Below are 22715 nucleotides of genomic sequence, written 5' to 3'. Positions count from 1 at the left end.
CCAGGCACTCCTGTCTTCCACTGCCTCCCGCAGTTTGGTCAAACTCATGTTCATAGCTTCGAGAACACTGTCCAACCATCTCGTCCTCTGCTGTCCCCTTCTCCTTGTGCCCTCCATCTTTTCCAACATCAAGGTCTTTTCCAGGGAGTCTTCTCTTCTCATGAGGTGGCCAAAGTATTGGAGCCTCAGCTTCAGGATCTGTCCTTCCAGTGAGCACTCAGGGCTGATTTCCTTAAGAATGGATAGGTTTGATCTTATTGCAGTCCATGGGACTCTCAAGACTCTCCTCCAGCACCATAATTCAAAAGCATCAATTCTACCGCGATCAGCCTTCTTTATGGTCCAGCTCTCACTTCCATCACTACTGGGATGGCACTACCCCCTCGCTTTTTGACTGCAGTTGCCCCTGGGCGCTCTGCACATACTCAGGGGCCCCTTCTCCATTCCCTCCTGAAACCCTGGAGAACTTAGCTGTGGTCTGACACAAGATCATACATTTCTCTTCACACACCCCCATCGGTTTTATCTGCCGTTGCCCCCGGACCCTCTGCGCGCGCTCAGGGCTTCCCTCACCATCCCCTCCCTTTCCGTCAGCTTCGCTTCCCAGGGAGCGCGCGGCGGCGGGGTGTGTGCGTGCGCGCGTGTGTCCGGTTCTGGCTGGCTGGCTGCATCCCTGCCGGGACTCCGCTTCTTCTAGCCCCCCGCCCCGTCCAAGCGAGAGGGGGAGGCGCCTGGCCTTGCATCGCCTTGCAGCGCACGTTGCATTATAGCTGGAGACGGGCGGAGTAAGGGGGGTCCCTCTGGCTGGCTGGCTGGCTGGCTCCTCTTTGGACCCGCCTCCCTCCTCCTCCTCACCCCCCGCCCCATTTTCCCAGGGCTGCCGCGCAGTCGGCCCGGGCGAGTCCGCAGCCGGCGCAACCAAGCAGCCAGCCTTGCCCGCCCTGCCCCCTTCGCCGCCCGGCAAGCGCAGGGAGGAGACGCCGACGCCGACGCTGCTGCCGCCCGAGCCGGGGGGGTCTGGCGCGGCGTCCGCATGAGGCTGATGCTCCTGTGCTGCACCTGGAGAGACGAGCCCATGGGAGAGGACGAAGGTGGGTCCTGGAAGAGAGCCCTCCCCGCTCCCACTCCACGTCGCCCCTCGCCCGGCCTCTGGCCTGACTCCTGGGGCGCGGTGGTGACGGAGTGGGGTGGCGTGCAGGGCTCCTCCGCCCCCTCCCCTGCTTGACCTTGAGCCCCACAGGGGTTGGGAGAGAGCCAGAGAAACGTCCGGGCCGCCCCCTTGCTGCATTGCACGCGTGGTAGGCATTCACACGTGCAAGAGGCCGGCAGGGGTGGGGGCGAAAGGAGAGATCTACTTCACGCGCGTGCGCTAGTGGGGCTTGTGGAGTGGTCCTCGGAAGGTTGGGAGAGGCCCCCAAGGCCTACTTAGCCCCTTCACTCGCCTTAACGGGCGTGCGCAGACTAAGTGGGAGCGCGTCTCTGAGCACGTGCAGAGCGCGTTTCCTCTCCCCCCACCTCCAGCCCGTTGTCTCTGCGCTTTCAACTCACCCCAGGAGGCGGGGGCGGGGAGGTTAATCCGGTGCCCGTCCGGTGGGTGCTGTCCAGGGTGCTGTTTCTCCCGACCTCCTGCCGCAGGCAAGGGAGTCTCGTCTGACCGGAATGCAAGAAAGTGGGGTTTGGATAAAAGACTTCGGGGTTGATTCTAGGATCCATGCTTTCCCACTTCCTTTCGCAAATATTTTCGCTACTTTACTGAAAGTTGAGGATTCATAGAGCCTTTCCTGAGTGTGGGAATTCTCCGTTTGCAAACGGGTGGAACAGGATAGGGTGAATAAAATGCTCATTCACAGCAGGAAGAAGGGTGTCCCCCTCGCCCCACAAATCCTATCATCTTTCTGATCCTCATAACCCCAATGGCATCTGGGTCCAGAAGAGGGTGGGCATGCTGTGGTTACAAAGAAAAAAGAAAGCACTCTCTGTGCATTCTCCAAGACACCCTTGCTCCCCTGTAATTGTTACAGCATGGAGGCCTGCTACTGAAAACAGGTTCAGAGTCTGGGTGCAAGGAAAAAATTATCACCCCCCCCCATTCTGTTCCCCATTTCTAGGGATGCCTCCCTGGTTTCCCTGCCACTCCTCTCCACACCACACCCTCCCAATCTATGGGAGTGAAGTAGGGGACAGTCCTGCTGTTATATAAACAGGAGATTGATCTGTGGCCACCAGCCATGGGAAAGGAGGTCATAGGGCTAGCCTCAGCTAGGGGCCTCTGGGCATTTATGAGCAGCTGGGTGCAGGAGAATTGCCATTACCCCCCCCCCCATGCCCCCTCTCAAGAGTTAACAGGGATGAGGCTCCTGGCAGAGCCCTGCTTCAGGTTTGGATTATGGAAGTTATTCTGCGTGTTCTCAGAGGCACCCTTGTTCATTCAGTGTGAGTGCTGCATTTCTTTGAGCACTGCTTCAAACAAATCTATTCTGGGGGGGCACAGGAGGATGAGGTGCATTCTGGGGGAGAGAGAAAAATCACCCACAGCCCCTCTGGAGTTTTGGGGTGCCTCTGCACTATACATTTAAATCAGCGTCATGCAACTTTAAATAGTCATGCCTTTCCCCCCAAAAAATCCTGGGAAGTGTAGTTTGTTATGGGTGCTGAGGGTTTTTAGGGGACCCCTTATTCCCCTCCCCAAACTGCAAATCCCAGAGTGGTTCGACAGTCAATCCCTGTTCCCAGGGAACTCTGGAAATTGTAGTTCTGGGAGGGGGGGCTAATAGGGGTATTTCTAAAAGCAACTCAACATCCTAGGCAAACTATGGTTGCCAAGATTCTTCGGGAGAAGCCGTGCCTGTTTAAAGTGGTCTTGGACTGCTTTAAATATGTGGCATGCATTGACTCCCTCCTTCCTCTCAGAGGCCACACCACACATCCAACATGCATTGAAAGCCTGTTTGGCTTCCCAGGATCTGTAGTTTGTTAAGGGCTCTGGGAACTGTAGCTCCTCAAGGCCAAAACTGCCGTCCCCATAATTCTTTCGGGGAAAGCCATGCCAGTTTGAAGTGGTACTATACCACTTTAAAAGTGTCATGCAGACAAGGGCCCTGTTTGTAGGCCTACATCTGGTTTTGGGCAAAAACTGAAATCCTGCAATGAGAGCCCAGGCTGTGCTGATGACCCCCCTCCACTCAACCTGCCCCCACCTCTGTTTTCCTCTCCAGGAAGCGATCTGCCAATATGCGCCAGCTGCAGCCACAGTATCTACGACGGCCAGTATCTGCAGGCCCTCAACGCGGACTGGCACACCGACTGCTTCAGGTAGGACGGCTGTCACCAGTAGGGTGCGAAGGGGGAGCCTTCATCCTCCCAGCTGCTTTTCTGAACTTCAGGCCCTGCCAGGAGGGTCAAAGGTCAAGGACAATGGGAGTTGTAGTCCTGCAAGCTAAGGGAAAGGACTATAGCTCAGGGATGGAACACTTGCTTTGAGTGCAGAAGGTCCCAGGTTCAATCCCCAATGGTGAGAGATTCTCCTGTCTGAAATCCTCGAGATCTGCTGCCAGTCAGTGTAGACAGTACTGGGCTAGATGGGCCAGTGGTCTGACTTCCTGTGTTCCGATCTGGAGAACCACAGTTTCAGAAAGCAGTGAGGCGGTTATTAGAGCAAGGAAAAGTTTCAAGATCTGGGGCTTTTTCCTTTAGAAAGTGGTAGTGTTGGATTAGGACCTGAGAGAGGCCAGGATTCAAATCCCCACTAGGTCATGACTTTGGATCTGTCGCTGCCTCTTGGCTTAGCCTACCTCACAGGGTTGTTGTGGGCAGGAGAACCTGGGAGGAAAAAAAGGTGGGCTATAAATGCAATCAATCAATCAATCAATCAATAGCTAGCTAGCTTGACTTCCCATCGTGTGCAAACTAGGCCAGAGCTACATCTCAAGAGAGGCAGTGTTGCAAAGTGGTTACATTATCAGACGAGGACATGGGAGACCCGGGTTCAAATCCCCACTCGGTCATGACATTCACTGGGTGACCTTGGAGGCCAGTCGCTGCCTCTCAGCCTAGCCTGCCTCACAGGGTTGTTGTGGGAATTAATTGAGAGGAGAGGGGAGAACCATGTACACCACTTTGAGCTCCTTGGAGAAAAAGGAGAAAAGCTAGGAAATTCAAGGCAGACATAAGGAAGTCCTTCTTCATGCAATGCATAGTCAAACGATGGAACTCACTGCCGCAGGAGTCAGTGATGGCCACTGGCTTGGATGGTTTTAAAAGAGGACTGGACAGAGGGGTTGTTGATGGCTGATAGCTACAATGGCTATGGTCTGCCTCTGAATCCTACTTGCTGGGGATCCCAAGTGGGGAGAGGATTGCTCTGGCGCTCAGGTCCTGATTATGGGCTTCCTGGAAGAGGTGTCTGGTTGGCCATTGTGAGGACTGGATGCTGGACTAGAAATCGGCTTCTTTTCGACTGAGCCATTCCAGGACTCTTCCTATGTTCACCGTTGCTTATTTGGCCAGAAAGGAAGTGCCCCCCCCCACCCTTAGAATATTCTTTAGCACGGGTTGGTGTGAGATCCAGCGCTCTCCTGCCAAGGAGGTTCGTGGCCTGGTCCTGGGACAGCTTGGACAGCTCCTTCTGCACCAAAGAAGCATGCAAACCTCGAATTGTAGAGTTGGAAGGGCATCTAGCCCAACTCCTGCAATGCAGGAATCGCAGCTAAAGAGTCCCTGACTGATCGCCGTCCAGCCTCTTGAAAATCCTCCAGAGACGGAGAATCCACTGTGGAAGGAGAATCCTCCACCGTGGAACAGATCCAAAGTTGTTCCTTGTCAGAATCTCCTTTCTTGCCATTTGAATCCTTTGGTCTGGGTCCAACCCTCTGGAGCAGCAGAAAAGAAACTGGCTCCATCTTCCCAGTGAGAGTCCATCAGATATTTGAAGATGGCTATCATATCACTTTTCTTCTCCAGGCTAAATATAACCAATGCCCTCAACCTTTCCTTCAAAGGCTTGGACCCTTGATAATCTCCGTCACCCTCCTCTGCCCACCTTCCAGCTTGCCAATAGCCTTCTTAAACTGCAGTGCCCCACTGCACTCCAGGTGGGGTCTGACCAGGGCAGATCTGGACAGTAGACTTCTTCTGAAGATGCCTATCATAGAATTGTATAGTTGGAAGGGACCCTGACGATCATCAAATCCTGCAATGCAGGAATATGCAGCTGTCCCCTACGGGGATCGAACCTGCAACCTTGGCATTATCAGCACCATTCTCTAACCAACTGAGCTATCCTGCTTGCACCTCCAGACTAAACATACCCTCTCCCCTCCAGCATATATTCCAGATGCCTGGTGGGGAGGGGGTGAAAGACGAGAGCCACCTTCCTCCGCTGATCATCTGTTTCCCCAACAGCTTGGCTGCTCCATTCATTCTTGGCTTTACAGTCCCTCCCCCCTCCTCCTTCTGGGCAGCCATCAATATGGCTGGTGGCATCTGGCAAGCGCAGAGACTTGGCTCTCCTTCCAAGAGACACACTCCTCACACGTCCAGCTCGGAGCCGATTCCCTGGGCCCCGACCCTGGATGCTTTGGGGTTGTGCGCTTTTAAAAGCCTGGCTACATCCCTCACCAAGCAGGGAATAAAATAGCTCTTCTCTCTCACACACTTGCACTGGAGTCTGCTTGGAAGAGTCTGGCTTGAGGACAAACAGGCGCGTCTGTGATCCATCTGAGGACATGCATTTAAACTCTGGAACTTGCTCCTGCAGGATGCAGTGGGGAACACCAACCTGGATTCCTTTAAAAGACAAATTCATGGAGGAGAAGGCTGCTAACCATGATAGCTATGCTCTGCCTCTGAGCTCTTCTTATGTCCTGATGGAACCTCCAGGCCCAATGGCAGTCTATCTAGATTTCCAAGTTCTTAGGGGCATTTAGCTATTGTGAGAACAGGGTGGTGGGCCAGATGTGTCTTTGGCCTGATCCATCAGGCTCTTCTCACATTCTTACAGCTCTTGCATGCTGGGGAGATGCCCAGGAGTCGGTGCTTCCCCCACCAGCTGGCGGGGCACAGAGGTGGGTGGAAATTGCATGCGTCCTCTGAGGTGGACGATGCGCAGGCTGGCTTGATGATGCAAGAGGCGGTGCAGAGAGAGGCCTGCGCTTCGGCCTCCCAGCTGTGGCAAGAGCACATCTGCGCAGGGCTGTTGACAAAGATAGCTACGTGACTCCCAGGGGGCGGCTGAGAGAGAGGCCCGATGCTGCGTGGAGGCGCAGTCACAGAGGAAATTCCCCTCCTTGTGATTACAGAACAACTTCCTGCCCTGGGGCTGGGCTGGCTGGAGTCAGCTTCCGAGGCAGAACAGAGCAGAGCAGAGTGGCGCAAATTGCAATGGCAGTGAGGAGCTACTCTTTGGGGTCAGAGCTGGCGAACTCGGGGGCTTATCTCAGGGGCCGGGCTCAGCCCCTGGCTGCCCAGGGGAGGCAGGGAAAGGTGTGCCTCTGCCCACGTTCGAGGCACCAGCAGTGGGCAGGTGCCAAGGAGGAGACCCCGTTGCTGGCTGCCGTGCTCAAGAGCAACCACTTTCTGACAGCAGGAGCCAAGTAAGTCTCCACCAGAAATGATGAAATGCAGGATTTGAACTCAGAGTTGGCAGGAGATAAAAGCCGACCAGCTGGGCCAGGCGCTGGGTTGGGTTGGTTCAGTGCACTGCCTCCGACTGTGGTCAGCTAGGCACCTCTGGAAAGCTTCCCAGTACAGTTGACGCTTGAGTTGCGAACGTGATCCGTGTGGGATGCACGTTCGCAACCCGCAGCGTCCATAACCCTCAGTGACGCATCTGTGCACGCGCGGGTTGGGATTTGGTGCTTCTGCACATGCGCAAAGTGCAATTTAGTGCTTCTGCGCATGCATGGCAGCCAAAAGCCAGAAGTAACCCATTCCGGTACTTCCGAGTTTCGGTGGTCCGTAACCTGAAAAACCGGAACCTGAAGTGTCTGTAACCTGAGGTATGACTGTAGTGCTCCTGTTGCCCTTTGGCTCTAAGCATCTGATATTGAAAGATACTTCCTCTGAATGTGGAGGGTTTATTTAGCGGTCACAGGTGAGAACCGCTGGCTAGGGTTGGGCAATATATTGATATATCCTCCAATTTGCAGTCCTTGGCATAGAACAAGCAGAAATGCGGACAAGCCCAAAGAGGTGACATGGTAGAAGTTTATAAAATGACACATGGCATGATGAAGGCGGCTCAGGTGGTTAGAACATGGTGTTAAAAAGACCAAGGTTGTGGGTTTGATCCCTGTATGGGCCAGCTGCATATTCCTGCATTGGGTAGAGGACCCTCAAGGTCCCTTCCAACTCTGCAGTTCTATGATTCCATGGTGAAAGTGGATAGAGAGAAGTTTTTCTCCCTCTCTCATAACACTAGAACACTGGGACATCCAGTGAAGCTGCTGGAAGATTTGGTACAGAGGAAATAAAGTCCTTCTTCATGCTGTGCATAGTTAAGCTGTGGAACTCCCTCCCATAGGAGGCAGTGATGGCCAACAACCTGGATGGCTTTAAAAGAGAATTAGGCAAAGTCATGGATGAGGAGAAGGCTCTTGAAGGCTACTAGCTATGGTAGCTATGCTCTGCCTCCACAGTCAGAGGCAATAATGCTTCTGAATACCAGTTTCTGGAAACTGCAGGAGGAAAGAGGGCTCTTGTGCTCAAGCTTCTCTATGGAGCATCTGGTTGACCACTGTGAGAACAGGATGCTGGAGTAGCTGGGCCATTGGCCTGATCCACCAGGCCTTTCTGATGTTCCTGTTGTCCTTTGTCTCTAGCATCTGGTGTCCAAAGATACACTTCCTCTGAACATGGAGGTTTGATTTAGTTGGCCGGGTTCTCCATGGTATTAAAACTGCCTTTTAAAGCAAGAATGGAGGATCCATTCAAGGGGGTGGGGCACGTCTTTTCGGCTCACTTGCACCTGGCATAAAGAGGTCCAGCAGGTTCCTGCGTGGTTTCAAAAACCTGCTGTACGTGGTTTGACCCGAGGCAAAAGGAAGGTGAAATGAATTTGTGTTGCACTCTGGGGTGTGAAATCCCATTCTCTTTTCTTCAGACTGAGAACAGGGAGCTGCCAGCTCCTGGTTGCCTCGTAGAAGCTTCTCAGTGCCAGCAAACTGGAAGAGTTTTGCAGCTTCTGATTCTATTTCCAGATGAGCGGCTACCACTTGCCAGCACATGCCAGCGAAGGTCACCTTTCATTGTCCTTGGTGGAGAAACAAAGGCAAGCTGGGCTCCTCTTGTCAACATCTTGTCTCGTATTATTCGGATCACTGGTCCTGGGCAAGGTGGAATTCTGAAGAAAATGGGAACAGGAGCAGAAAATAGCCAGTGCCTGCTTATTTGTTCCTAGTGTGGGACAGGAATCAGTCCAGTGAATGCTATCCACATTCACTGTTGTGGCTTTCAGTCTGCAAACCATATGTAACTGGTTGTGTTTGCATTGCATTTCCTTTGCATCGAAACAAATAGTGCTGATTGATTGATTGATTGATTGATTGATTGATTGATTGACCTACTATATATTTTTGAAAGTAGTTTGTCTGCCTGCCTGCCTGCTCTCTATGTGTTTGGACATGTCTTGGGATAATGTTTCCCCAGTGTGGCATGATAGTACCTGAGATAGAGGAGCACTTTTTCCATCTATGTTTGAATACCATCTGATGCCATTTTGAATTGAGATACTGTTGTTGCTGTAGTAGTAGTTGTTGTTGTTGTAGTGTAGTTGTTGTAGTTGTAGTTGTAGTTGTAGTTGTAGTTGTAGTTGTAGTTGTAGTTGTAGTAGTACTGGTTGTTGTTGACCTTTCCCTCCAAGGAGCTCAAGGTACCATGCATAATTCTTCCCCTCTTCATTCCAAAAGGAAGCCAAAATTCATTTTGGGTGGGTGTCCCACATTTAACCTCATTTAAACTTTAAACCTTTAAGAGGGTCCAGCTATCAGAGTCCATGGCTTGGGAGCAGACCCTTTTCTGATTTGCTGAAAATGCTGATTTTCCTTGGTAGGTTTTTGGAAATCCCATTGAAACCCCAAATGGCTGGGCCTGATGGGTTCTTTTCTGCATTAACCCCAGGGCAGACTCTGAAAAGGGACGCAAGTAAAGCAGTTATGAGAGGGTTTCTAATACAACAAAATACGATTAAGAAAAAGTTCTGGAATGAAAAGAAGGAGAAGATATTGGAGAAAATAAGAGAAGGAGAGAAAAAATTAAGATCTAGGCCCAAGTCGAAGGGCCTCCAGCTGTTTTTGAACTACGATTCCCATCATCCCTGACCACTGGTCTTGCTAGCTAGGGATGATGCGAGTTGTAGTCCAAAAACAGCTGGAGGCCCAAGGTTGGGAAACACTGCTCTAGGTCAGGGTGGTCCAACTGTTCGACAGTGGAATTTGCTGCCAAGGAGTGTGGTGGAGTCTCCTTCTTTGGAGGTCTTTAAGCAGAGGCTTGACAACCATATGTCAGGAGTGCTCTGATGGTGTTTCCTGCTTGGCAGGGGGTTGGACTCGATGGCCCTTGTGGTCTCTTCCAACTCTATGATTCTATGATTCTAACTTTTCATACCAAGTGGGCCACAAGAGTACTTTGACACAGAAACTGTGGGCCACACGTAGCGTGGGAGGGGGAGTGAGGCCAAAATTTTAGCTAAGAACCAAAAGTGTTCAGGTATAATACCAGTCTGTAATAGGAAATGGAGATCTGGGAAGAAGACTGGTCACTGTTGTCATAAAACTTATTCGACAAAAGGAAACCCAACAACTGAGAAAGATGTTGTTACATAATTAGATACGTATCTGATGATGTCAAATTCCAGAGAGTGAGATGAGTGTCTTGGTTTTTTGCCAGAAGCTGAGCTGAAGTCAAATGAAAATGGCATGTGTGATGTACAGAGTCTTCCATGTGACTCTTAATGGAGGGAGCATTAAAATTAGAGGCTTCCCTGCCCCCAGAAGCTTACAAATTAAATTGTGTTTGAGAAGGAAGCGGCAAGGCGGCAAGGCAGATAAGAAGGAAGGGGAGACAAGAGAGAACTTCGAGTGGCTGCAGTTTCATGTTTTCAAGCTTCCATTTTGTTGTGGGCAGCGATGAAGGGGCCTGAACTGTAGGCCTCACAGGAAAGGTGTTGTTTGTTTGTTTTTAGGAGGAAGGAACCGAACATTTCTTGCTTGGAACTAACTTCTGTGAGCTCATGTGTGCTTGCAATCCACTGGATTCTCATGGCATGCACATAATTTATTTATTGCATTGACACCCCGTATTTCTGTCTCTCCAAGGAGCTCAAGTTGGCATACATGTTTCTCCCCAACCTCATTTAATCTCCACCACAACCCTGTGAGGTAGGTCAGGCTGAGAGGCCGGGACAGAGCCCAAGCTTCATGGCTGATGGGGGGATTTTGAACCCTGGTCTTCTAGTTCCTAGCCTGACACTCTAGCCACTATGCCACACTGGGTCTCCACACAGCCTTTGAGAAATTATTTTATCTTATTTTACATTGCGATGTTGTACTGAGCCACTGATAGCCCTCTTCTCCTCCTCCTTGAATTTGTCCAGTCGTCTTTGAAAGCCATCCAAGTTGGTGGCCTTTGCTGCCTCCAGTGGGTTCCACAGCTGAGCACGATAGTTTTGGTCTGTTCTGAATATTCCCAAAATTCAGCTTCCTTGGACGTCCACGAATTCTACAGTTGTGAGAGGGGAAGGGAACCTCTTCTCTATCCACTTTCTCCATGCCGGGCATAATTTTATAAACTTCAATCAGGTTGCCTCTTTTACTTGCATTTTCTCTGAACTTAAAAACTCCCAAATGCTGCAACCTATGTGCAAATTAGTATGGTGCGGAGGGGGAGGAGCGGTGAAGGAGGCCATCCACCCAGCAAGGAAGTGTGAGTGGGCTTTGCATGGAAGTGAAAGCGATATCCACCGGAAGCTGGGTGCCAGATATCAGGCTACCACAGACCAGTTGCTTCTTGTAGACTTCCAAGCGGCATCTGGTTGGGTGGCACTTTTGCTCAGATCCAACAGGGCTGCCCTTATTCCCTGTGGCCATTAGGAATAGACCTGCCATGCTCAGAGGAAGTCTATCCCTGAACACCACTTTCTTCAGGTAGGTGTGGTGGCTTTTGCTTCCATTAATATTTTTTTTAAAAAATAATATCTCGAACGACTTATATTCAAAAGAATTTCAGATCAGCGCATGGAAAACAGAACTCCGATACAGCAGGGTAGAGTCTCAGAATGTTATACAAACCAGAGGTCTGGTACTATAGGGAAAAAATAGGTTGCAACATTTGGGACTTTTTTTGGTGAGTAAGAAGCAACACGATAGGCAAAATTATGCCTGGCATGGAGAAAGTGGATGGAGGAAAGTTTTCCTTCTTCCTCTAACGCTAGACATTCGATGAAGCTGAATGTTGGAAGATTCAGGACAGATAAAAGGAACTTCTTTATGCAGCACAACGTTAAACTGTGGAACTCACTCCCACAAGAGGCAGACATGGGCACCAATTTGGATGGCTTTGAAAGGGGAATTGGCAAGATCATTAAGGAGAGGGCTGTCATTTGCTAAAAACCACAATGACTGTGCTCTGCCTCCACAGAGGCAGCAATGCCTATAAATGCAGAGGGGGAGGTCTCTTGTGCTTGGATCCTGCTTGCTGAGTGACAGTTTGGCCACTGTGAGAGCAGGATACTGGACTAGATGTGCCATTGGCCTGATCCAGCAGGCTCTTCTGATGTTCAAAAATGGAGATCCAGTGCAAAAAAGCCAGAAACTCTAATCGACATACATTATTAAGTATAATCTCACAACAAAATACAAAGTGTAGGTCAAATGCAGCGCTAAAGAAAAAGATCAAGCAATATACTGTACCAGGCAAAAGGCAAAGGCAAAAACCAAATAAGAGCTCATTCACACTTTAACTTGACCCATATTTTGATTGGATTGTGTATTGATTAATTCCACTGCGTCTGAGAGCTTTTATCGCCTTTCCACTGCTGTGCCTTGTGAAAATCAGATCTTACCTGCTGAATCAGATCTCATCAGATGCGTGGAAAAAACTGGAGAGAGATTTTGTTTCCTGAGCTTCTGATTCAGCGGGTAAGATTGAATTTCCACAAGGCACAGCTGCAGAACATTGAGGAAAGCTTCTGGACTCGGGGGGATTAATTGGGACACAAGGCAATAAAAATACGGAGCAAGCAAGTGTGGATGAGCCCTAAATCTCAGAATGCTAGGACTGTAGAGTTGGAAGGGGCCTGAAGGGTCATCTAGCCCAACCCCCTGCAATGCAGCGAATAAAAAGCAGCTGCTGTACAAAAGAATAATAATAAAACAGTATACAGGAATATTAACAATAACCTTTCCAAATAGCACTATGCTCTCAATTCTTATGCTCTTCTGCTCCTTACTCTTAGGTTTGTATGCTCCTGCTAAATCCCAGGAAACCCAGAATAGCCATTGTTTGGTAGCCAGGCATGGGTTAAACCCAGCCGGCTCTGCTATTGGCTCCCCTTTCTCCCTGCTTAGAGTTTGAGCTGGGAAGTTCCGCAAGGGTGATGTAATGGGGTGGCCCCCCTGCAGGTGACGTCAGTCATTGCTGCTTTGGCATTCCCCTACTCACTCTGGAAATGAGGTGGGGAGGAGAGGAGGGGGCTGAGCAGCAATGATGCAATGGAGCCTCATCACACAAGCCAGAGACACATGGACCAACTCAATCTCCCCCTCTGGCAGGAGCGTTTCTTTCATGGGGGTGGGATGGAGAGTCTGGGAAGACCCTCTCTGCCTGGGGCCACTGGGAGGGATCAAGGGGTGCAGGAGGGCCGCTGCTGGCTTCTGATGGAGCCCCCAAATGCCAGCTGATTCCTGGCACGTTCACACCAGGAAAGGGGGTGCATAAGAAGATAAGAGCCCTCTCCCCTCCTGGGGTTTCCAGCAACTGCTATTCAGAAGCATTGCCGCCTCTCACCAGAGCACAGCCACCCTGGCTAGTAGCCATGGAGAGCCCCCTCCTCCTCCTCCATTGATTTGTCTAATCCTCTTTTAAAGCCATCTGGGGTCGCTGCCTCCGTGAGGTCAGCCGGGGTGGCACCCGCAGCGTGCAAGGCTATTGTGTAGACACACCTGCTAGGTGGCGCCATCCTTCTGCAGGTGCTTCGTGCTAGGAGAGGTGTGTAAGTAACTTCATCAGTGAACACGGAGGCTTATAGCAAAAGGCTGGTCCCCTCAGGGTAGTTTCTGCCCTTGGGGAGGGGGCAATTGCAGGCTTCTTCTACCGGAAGAGAGAGGGAGGGAGGGAGAGAGAGAGCTTCGCACGACAGCTTGCCCGGATACCTCCTGTCATGTAAATCCATTGCACCAGCAGCAGGCTGAGTCACACTGAATACCTTTCCGCAGAAACTCCTGCTGCAGGCTCACCGCTCCCAGGGTTCGTACTTGGTTGGCCAGCCGGCGAGGCAGCCACAAGGAGGCAGGCCTCAGACAATGGGAATCATGGCTGGCCTAGGTGGCGCTGATGCAAGCAAAGACCTCCCTCTCCCTCCCCAAATGATCTGGACGTGGAAATTAACTGCACTGTAAGAAGGACACTGACAAACTGGAACGTGCCCAGAGGAGGGCAACCAAAATGGTCAAAGGCCTGGAAACGATGCCTTATGAGGAACGGCTAAGGGAGCTGGGCATGTTTAGCCTGGAGAAGAGGAGGTTAAGGGGTGATATGATAGCCATGTTCAAATATATAAAAGGATGTCACATAGAGGAGGGAGAAAGGTTGTTTTCTGCTGCTCCAGAGAAGCGGACACGGAGCAATGGTTCCAAACTACAAGAAAAAAGATTCCACCTAAACATTAGGAAGAACTTCCTGACAGTGAGAGTTGTTCGGCAGTGGAATTTGCTGCCAAGGAGTGTGGTGGAGTCTCCTTCTTTGGAGGTCTTTAAGCAGAGGCTTGACAACCATATGTCAGGAGTGCTCTGATGGTGTTTCCTGCTTGGCAGGGGGTTGGACTCGATGGCCCTTGTGGTCTCTTCCAACTCTATGATTCTATGATTCTATGATTCTATGATTCTATGATTCTAAGGTGACAGATTGGTAAATCAAGGCAGGTGTTTTCCCAGAGAGTGGCCAGTCCAGAAGCCTTTTCTTCTTCCTCCTCCATATTCTGGAAAGTTTCATTTCTAAATCTCGGCATGCTTGCAAAGCACAGATGTATGTGTGCACCCTAAGTTTGGGAGGTGCACCTTTTTATTGCCAGTGATACCTGTAGTTTTGTTTTTTTTAATTGTCAGAGGAAGTGGGGTGTAGTGGTTTGAGCGCTGGACTATGATCTTGGAGACCAGTGTTCTAATCCCCACTTGGCCAGGAAGCTCACTGGGTGACCTTGTGGGACAGTCATGCTCTCTCTCAGCCTAACCTACCTCACAGGGTTGTTGTGGGAGTTGACTGAGGAGGGGGAGAACCATGTACTCCACCTTTGTAGAGTGTTCAGCTAACTCCACCTCTTGCCAACCTGGGCCTTCCAGCTGTTTCAAAGGACAGTATGTTCATCCCCCGGTTCCGCTGCTGATGGGAGTTGTAGTCCAAAACAGCTGGAAGGACCTAGGTTGGCCAAAGGGTTGGCATAACTATATGATTGCCCAATGCTGGTCTCCTGCATGAGAGTCATCACTGCTCAACTCAGTGGGCCTTACTTCCAAGTAAAGAGATGTAGGGGGCGCGGTTCTGTAAATCTGGCCGGATGGTTGTGATCCAACTGAGTTCTACTTGAATTTGTCCCATCAAAAGCAATGGGCCTAAGTTAAATATACTCTTTTATTTCAGTGTGTCTGTTTTGAGTCTATTTTGCGTGGGACTAGTGTTGGACACAACATATGTCATATTTCATGTGGAAGGTGCTGAGGCTTACCCTTTTCAGAACAATTATAATTAAATACTTTCCCTGATAATTAAAAGACCTGCTGCTGTAGGAGGTAATAGAAAGAAAACATGTGTCACCAGGCTAATAAAATGATTCACACACAAAAAAGTCACAACTCACTATGCCAGAACCTGAGGTCCTGGGTTCAAATCACAGCCATTCTAGAGGATCTCAGCTTGACTTTGGAGACTAGCTGCTGGTCAGAGAAGAGGACCTTTGGGGCTAGATCAATCCAGTTCTGATTCCCTGGAGAAGTCCCCAGGGCAAGTCGGGTCAGTTGTTTCAGAACCACGGAGAGCTCCTCGTGAGCAAGTTGCTCCATCAGGGTTGGATGGGAACCAGGGCCTCAGCTCAGTTGGCATTAAAAGAGAACTAGTAGACAAATTCATGGAGGATAACACTATCATAAATGGGGAGAGTTTCTGTCATGCTTTGGGGCTTCCCATAAGCATCCGACTGGCCCCTGTGGGAATAAGATGCTGGACTGGAAAGGTCCATGACCTGATGCATTGCAGGGGGTTCAGCTTTGGGCCCCTCCTGATTCTGTGATCCGGCAGGGCTCTTTTCACACTCTTAGACCATCCTTCAGATTTGCAGGATTTATGAGTAAACCTTAGGAGCAAGGTTGCCGATAGCAGCCTTTCTGCACAGTTGAAGGGTGATAGTGGGTCCCCAGGGATGCCTGCTTGGCTGCCCTGATCCGCTAGAAGCAGGGGGGAGGACAAGCTGGGAGGGACATTTGACACCCAAATGTAAACAGAGTGCTCAAGGACAAAAGGAGCGTTGCAGACAGAGGCAAAACCAGCCTTTGCAGGTGGCCACTTTTCAGGAGACACCTGAGCCCAGCTTCTCCCTTTTCAGATTGGCATCTCCAAACCAAGCATGAATCAGAGAGCAGCTAAAAGGAGACGCAGTGGGAAATGCCCTTGGGATAACTGGGGGACTTTGCCAGAAGCAGAGACTGTTTGAGAATACAAGAGCCTGCTAGGATATGCTAGTGGCCCATCTAGTCCAGCATCCCATTCTCCCGGATGCCTCTTTGGGGAAACTTGCAAGCAGGACCCGAGAAAAAGGTCAGGATAGGAATATAATTAATAATAATGCAATTAGCTGCTGTTTAAAAAGGGATCCTGGTAGAAAAATGAAAGTGCACTGAGAGCTCTGTCCGTGTTGGAATAAGGTAGGACCCAGGATGGTTAGACTGGGAAGGTTCGGGAAGTTGGCACACCCTTCATCTGTCCTGAAGTGGGATCTGGGCCTCCCCCCAGGGCTGGGTCTAAGGCTGCCCTTGTGGAGGTGCCAGTAAGGGGGCGTTTCTGTAGCTTGTTGCTGATCCCGTGCCACAATGGCGTGAGAACACATACAGTGGCTTTGCAACCTGTCAGACCCAAACAGGAAGTGAATCTGTCCCATCACTTCCTCCTTTACTCAGGAGAAATCCCCACCAGCTGTTAGCTCAGCCCTGCCTGGTTCCTCCCATGCAAAATATACATAAGGACGGATTGGAACCACCCATTTTTTATCCTCATCCCTGGCATCTAGACGGCCCCTGACTCTGGAAGTTTTGTTTAGCCACCAACCAGACACACAGACACCCCAATCTCCTTCTCTCCCATTAATCTGTAGGATCCCCATTTGGAGTCTCTTCAAGGACTGCCCCCCTCTTGTGGCAGGCAGTTCCACCAGTGAATTCCTGCATTGCAGGGGGTTGGACTAGAAGGCCCTTGGGGATCCCTTATAACTCTATGATTTCATGCTGCATGTGAAGAAGCATTTGCTTTTGCCCACCATGGATCTCTGCTGTCGTGCTGCCTGCTTGGGGGATCTTTGAGATTTCTAGCTGACCACAGTCTGAAAAAGGACGCTGGGTGAGATGGTGGGGTGGAGGAAGCACGTGTGCGCACACAGGCATGCACACCTCAGTCTCCCAGAAGTCTAGAACTGAACACCCCAAAGGAACATACAAATCATAGAATAGTAGAGTCTGAAGGGATCCCAAGAGTCATCTAGTCAGAACATTGGCCCATCCATCTCAGTGTTGTCTGCACTGATGGGACAGTAGCTCTCCATAGTTCCAGACTGAGCCGCAGTCAAGCATAGGTCAGCAGTAAAACACCCAGTGTCAATGAAGTTAACTCTCTATTCACAGCAAGCAAAATATCACAGGCCTTGTAATCCCATCAACTCCTCCCAGTAGTTCTTGCCCCAATGAAGCAGTTGCGGGGACTGAAGGTCCCCACCTTCCCCACAGCTGCCTAAGTCCACTTCTCTCCAGGGTTTTTCCCCCAAGTAATCAGAGACTGAGACTGTGTCTATGCACAAACAATCTCTGCTCTGCTCTTTTCATGTCTCCGTATGTTCTAGGAGACCCACGGGGAAGGGAGCTGGTCGCAGCAGGAGGGGGAGACTCCCTGGCTTCCTCACCAGCCTGCTTCATCTTCCTCCTGGCCCTCCTCCTCTCCAGCCTCCGCTTCTACCTCTGCCTCTGAACCCATCTGCCACAGTCTCTTCTTGCTCACTAAACCCTGTTGCCTCTTCAGCTTCTGACACCTTCTCCTCCCAGTCTGCTTCCTCTTCTCCTTCCAACCACTCATGGTCACCCCACCACCAATCCCCTGGCTCTGAGCCTTCTTCCCTGGGAGTTCCCTTGGGGGGTTCCTTAGCTGGTGCCTCCCACCACTCCTCTGCCTCCAACCAGTCCTTGACACTGGGAATGTTCCCAGCCCTGCCTTGTAGATGCCAGGGATTGCACCTGGGACCTTCCGCATGCAAGACAGAATCATTGCCACAGAGAAGCTCATCCTTCTCACCATCAGAAAAACCCAGCTGTTCCCAGTAATAGCTGGTCCTTGAAGGCAGACAGTTTGCTCTGCCTGCAATCAGCTCTGGCACCCCCTGCTGTTGGGTTCCCTGCCTTCTACCCTATCTTGTCTCAATGGGTTCCAGCCACCATCACGTCTGACCTTCTGGTGTAAGGAAAGTTCTTACAGTATTTGGACACGTGATTTCGGGTGAGTTTTGCCTCCTCATTGTTGGGGAACTCACCCAGAAAAGTGTCACAGCTCTTTTGCAAGCCAGGAAATGACCTCGACGGAGGTTCATTAGGGTGGAAAGTAGTTGCTTCCCTAAACGTTCAGTTTCAGAGACGGAAACAACGGGTGACACGTTCAGATCCCTGGCCTTGGTTTTGCCAGCCTTTGACGTCTCTTTGTTTCCGCAAACAAACTGCACCTAGCCCGTCTCTCTTCCACAGGCCCACCAGCCTTTCAGGATTGCCAAGGATTCACCAACCTCTGTGCCAAAGAGACAATTTCACGGTGGATATATTTTGAATGTGGTTGGCAGTCACAACCGGATTGTCAGACGTCACCAAATATTCATCAGTGTTCAGAGTTTTTGAAGAGCTGAGCCACCTCTGCCTCCTTACCACAGCTTCCCATAAAAACTGCTTTCTTTTCTTTTCTTTTCTTTTCTTTTCTTTTCTTTTCTTTTCTTTTCTTTTCTTTTCTTTTCTTTCTATTGCTGCTGCTTTGCCTTTAACTGTTAGCCCTCCCACAAACCTCAGGAAGTCATTTTAAAATGAAGCTGAGTGTTTGGAGATTGTAGTAGGAGGTATTTCTTCACACACTGCATAGTTAAGCCACGGAACTCCCGCAGGAGATGGTGATGGCTGGATAAGAGAATTAGACAAATTCATGAAGGATAATTCCATGCTGGCCATGTTTTTTGGTGAAGACTTTTTGTTTGTGTTATAATGCATATAAAACAGAGAGAACGGTGACAACAACAGATGAGAATTCAAAGATCACAAACAAAACTATAAAATAGGCACGTAGAATAAGTACATTTGCACATGGGCTAAAATAACAAAGTCCAAGTAAAAAAATATTAGCGTTTTCTGATTATTAAGTGTAGCTTCTGATTTGCCAGGCTGGGGACAAGGATTGTCATGAAAATGGTGTTTCTGCTGTAGACGTCATAGTGCAATGCCTAATCATATAAAAAGTGTCTGGAGGTTTTAATCCATGTGGAAATCTCAAATTATGCATTATTTTCTCCGTTATTCCAGTGTGAGAGGTACCAAACCTCCAGTGTAAGATTTGGGGCCATTTTCCATTGAGTTGCAGTTACTGTTTGAGCTGCCAAGATCATATATGAGACCAGTTATTTAATTTTGGACAATAAACCATGGTTTCTTTAGGAATATCCATCTGCCAAAATTTCAAAAAAAAAAAGACAAAAAAACTTGCACCAATTTACAGCACCACTCTAAATAATATGTACCAAGTATATTTCAACCTCCCCAATAATTAAGTGATATAGAAGAAAGTGTTTTTGATATCTGCCAAGGAGGGTAATACCTTCTGTGACGGCTGTGTTTGACCTCTGTGTTTGACCTCTGTTGTCTCTGAATGCCCATTGCTGGAAATTGCAAGTTGGCATAGCATTGCTATTGCACCCAGGTCCTGCTTTTGGATCTCTCATTCAGGCATCTGGCTGGTCATATTGCTGAACTATCATGGGCCCAATCCTCTGGATGTTGTAATCAGCCCAAGGATCACGCCAGCTGACAATGTCCTAGTCAATTTAATGCTTTGAAAAAAAGTCTTGACCGTTATCTGACCGGCTGAAGCAATTGTTTCCTCAATCAGTCAAATGCCCAGCCTGAAATCCACGAGTCAAGCTTAGGGAGGGAGGGGGTTTATTTTATCTCTTGTCCTGATATCCTACCTTTCCAACAAGGAACTCCAGGTCATAATACATGGTTCTCCTTCCATCTCCAATTGTATCCTTAAAGCAGCCCTGAAAGGTTGGTTAGAGAGTGTATGGCTGGCTCAAGGTCATTCATGGCTGTCTGGATTTGAACCCTGCCCTCCCAGGTCCTAGTCCAACAACCTAACCACTATGCCATGGTGGAAGGGCATTACAGTAACTCAATATTAAGTGGATCTGACCCAAAGGGACCATTTCAATCTTTTCCCAAACTTTTGGAAGGGCTGTTGTGCACACATTGTTCTGTTGAGGGCAATGGCCGTCTGTTAAGATGCTTGAGGCTGAAGCTGCAGTTAGTGCAGAATGCTGCAGCACGATTGCTGACAGGAGTGAGGCCTTGGCAGCATGTAACACCTGTGCTCCAAGAACTGCACTGCTTGCCAATTTGCTATTGGGCCAAGTTCAAAGTGCTACTATTAGTATACAAAGCTCTTAACAACCTGGGACCAGTTTACCTGTGAGATCGCCTTACTGCATCTATATCCATTTGGCTGCTTTGATTTGCAGAACTGGCATTGTTACAAGTGCCACATAATACCAGACGCTCCCAGTGTCCTTATTTTCCGGGGACAGTCCTGGATGTACAGAAGCTGTACCGGTTTCTGATGTGATTCTGGAATGTCCTGCTTTTCCTTAGGATGTCCCTATTTTCATCAGGAAAATGTTGGAGGGTATCCAAGAAGATAAGTAACTACAGTCATACCTTGGTTTTTGAACAGCTTAGTTCCTGAATATTTTGGCTCCTGAACGTTGCAAACCCGGAAATGAGTGTTCCAGTTTGCGAACAATTTTTGGAACTCAAACGTCTGATGGGGCTTCCAAGGCTTCTGATTGGCTACAGGAGCTTCCTGCAGCCAGAAGCTGCAATTTGGTTTTCAAACGGATTCTGTTTGACTTCCAAGGTACGACTGTATGCAACCTTTAGAAGACATCTGGAGGCAGCCCTGTATGGGGAAGTTTCTTAACTTTTAATATTTTATTACATTTTTATATATGTTGGAAACTGCCTAGAATGGCTGGGGCAACCCAGTCAGATGGGTGGGGTATAGATAATAAAATTATTATTATTATTATTATTATTATTATTATTATTATTAATAATAATAATAATAATAATATTATTATTATTATTTGGTTGTTGTTGTTGTTAAATAGGATGTCCCTATTTTCATCAAAGAAGTGTTGGCGGTTATATAATACATGTTTTGCATTTATAAGAAATCTGTATCTTAGTATGGCAGCACTTAAACTTTGGAACTCCCTGCCTCTTGAAACCAGGCAGGTGCCTTCAGTGTACCCTCTTCAGCGCCTGCAAAAAACATTATTGTTTGGGCAAGCCCATCCAGATGTTTAGAAAGTTGATGCAAGTCTCAGTCTGTTTTTAGTCTATTGTTATTTTAACTTTCTGGAAGCCGTCATGGGATGAGTTAATAAATATGGGTCCCTGGGCCTGACGTGTGTCTCTCTCTCTCTCTCTCTCTCTCTCTCTCTCTCTCTCTCTCTCTCTCTCTTGCTGTCCTTGAAGGTGCTGCGAATGTGGGGCGTCCCTTTCCCACCAGTACTACGAGAAGGATGGACGCCTCTACTGCAAGAAGGACTATTGGGCGCACTTTGGGGAGCTCTGCCACGGCTGCTCAGAGCAGATCACCAAAGGGCTCATTATGGTAAGAAAGGGGGTCCAGGAGAGAGCAGAGGGATCTCCTCTAGCCCAAATGCTCTGCTGAAATGAAGACATTCTGTGTCTTTGGCATCCTCATGATCTACCAAACCAGCCATTGCGTCAAGAAAGGAGACAAGCTTTGTCTGGCATGGCTTCCTCTTGAGAAATCCATACTAGCCTCTAATATCAATGCATTATTTTCTAGATGCTCCCAAACGGACTCCTTAACTGCCTGTCCTAGAATTTTGCCCAGTATAGCCATTGCCTCTTACATTGGCTCCCAGTATGTTTCCGAGCACAATTCAAAGTGTTGGTGTTGGCCTTTAAAGCCCTAAATGGCTTCGGCCCAGTATACCTGAAGGAGTGTGTCCACCCCCATCATTCTGCCCGGATGCTGAGGTCCAGCGCCGAGGGCCTTCTGACGGTTCCCTCACTGCAAGAAGCAAAGCTACAGGGAACCAGACAGAGGGCCTTTTCGGTAGCGGCGCCCGCCCTGTGGAACGCACTCCCATCAGATGTCAAAGAGATAAACAACTACCTGACATTTAGAAGACATCTGAAGGCAGCCCTGTTTAGGGAAGTTTTTAATGTGTGATATTTTAATGTATTTCTAACCTTTGTTGGAAGCCACCCAGAGTGGCTGGGGAAACCCAGCCAGATAGGCGGGGTACAAATAAATTATTATTATTATTATTATTATTATTATTATTATTATTATTATTATTATTAGGCTGGCCTGAATTTCCCAGAGCTGTTTTCCTTTTCTGTTTTTGAAAAGCAAGGGCAATCCCATCCCACTCCTTTGGCCCATCTCCAATCTCCCGGCCCCTCACCTTCTCTCCAAAAATGCTCAAAAGAGGCTCTGAAATAACCCACTGCAAGCCCCTCTTTAGACTTCTTTGTTCTGCATTTCCCAGGCTGAACATAGTTCCCCTAGCAGAAGAAGACAGAGGCTGAAAAGGAACTGAGTGGTTCCTATTTCCTCCAAGTCACCCCTTAACTCAAACCACAGCCACCTGCACGTCACCTGGTGTCATAGTTCTGGGAATTAGGTCTATGTTGTGTTCTGGGAGGGGGTCACGTGCCCCCTATAGGATCAGACTTGCAGGGCTCCTGGATTCCAACATTTCACTGACAGTGAGCCCTTCCTGATATGTGCCTTTGCAGGTGCAGTTTGAATCCAGGCTCCCTATTGGTTCCTGTTGGTTTATTTCAGAATTTATAAACCCCTCTCCATAGAACTAGAGAACTGGAAGAGATGTAAATATGTAAATGCAGTGGTACCTCAGGTTACATACGTTTCAGGTTACATACACTTCAGGTTACAGACTCTGCTAA

The 22715-nt window shown here is 49.1% G+C and overlaps 1 protein-coding gene across 3 annotated transcripts in view; it reads left to right on the top strand.

Moving 5' to 3' along the window:
- Positions 1-650: 650 nt before the first annotated feature.
- LIMK1 (LIM domain kinase 1) overlaps positions 651-22715 on the top strand; it is a 38173-nt gene continuing 16108 nt past the window's right edge. Inside the window, exons 1-3 of one of the 3 annotated variants that reach the window (XM_081843787.1) lie at positions 651-1091; positions 3216-3312; positions 21243-21381. In XM_081843787.1, the coding sequence (XP_081699913.1) occupies positions 1034-1091; positions 3216-3312; positions 21243-21381 (294 nt within the window). In that variant the 5' untranslated portion in view covers positions 651-1033. Of the gene's footprint in view, positions 1092-3215; positions 3313-6352; positions 6591-11033; positions 11139-21242; positions 21382-22715 lie in introns of those variants that run through there. The other 2 variants (XM_081843786.1, XM_081843788.1) reach the window with 2 other exon arrangements.

The sequence above is a fragment of the Podarcis erhardii genome (genome assembly GCF_964252035.2).
Source record: "Podarcis erhardii genome assembly, chromosome: 16".
Classification (NCBI taxonomy): Eukaryota; Metazoa; Chordata; class Lepidosauria; order Squamata; family Lacertidae; genus Podarcis; species Podarcis erhardii.
Note: the sequence above shows the minus strand (reverse complement) of the source record. Positions and strands in the feature narration are given on the sequence as shown.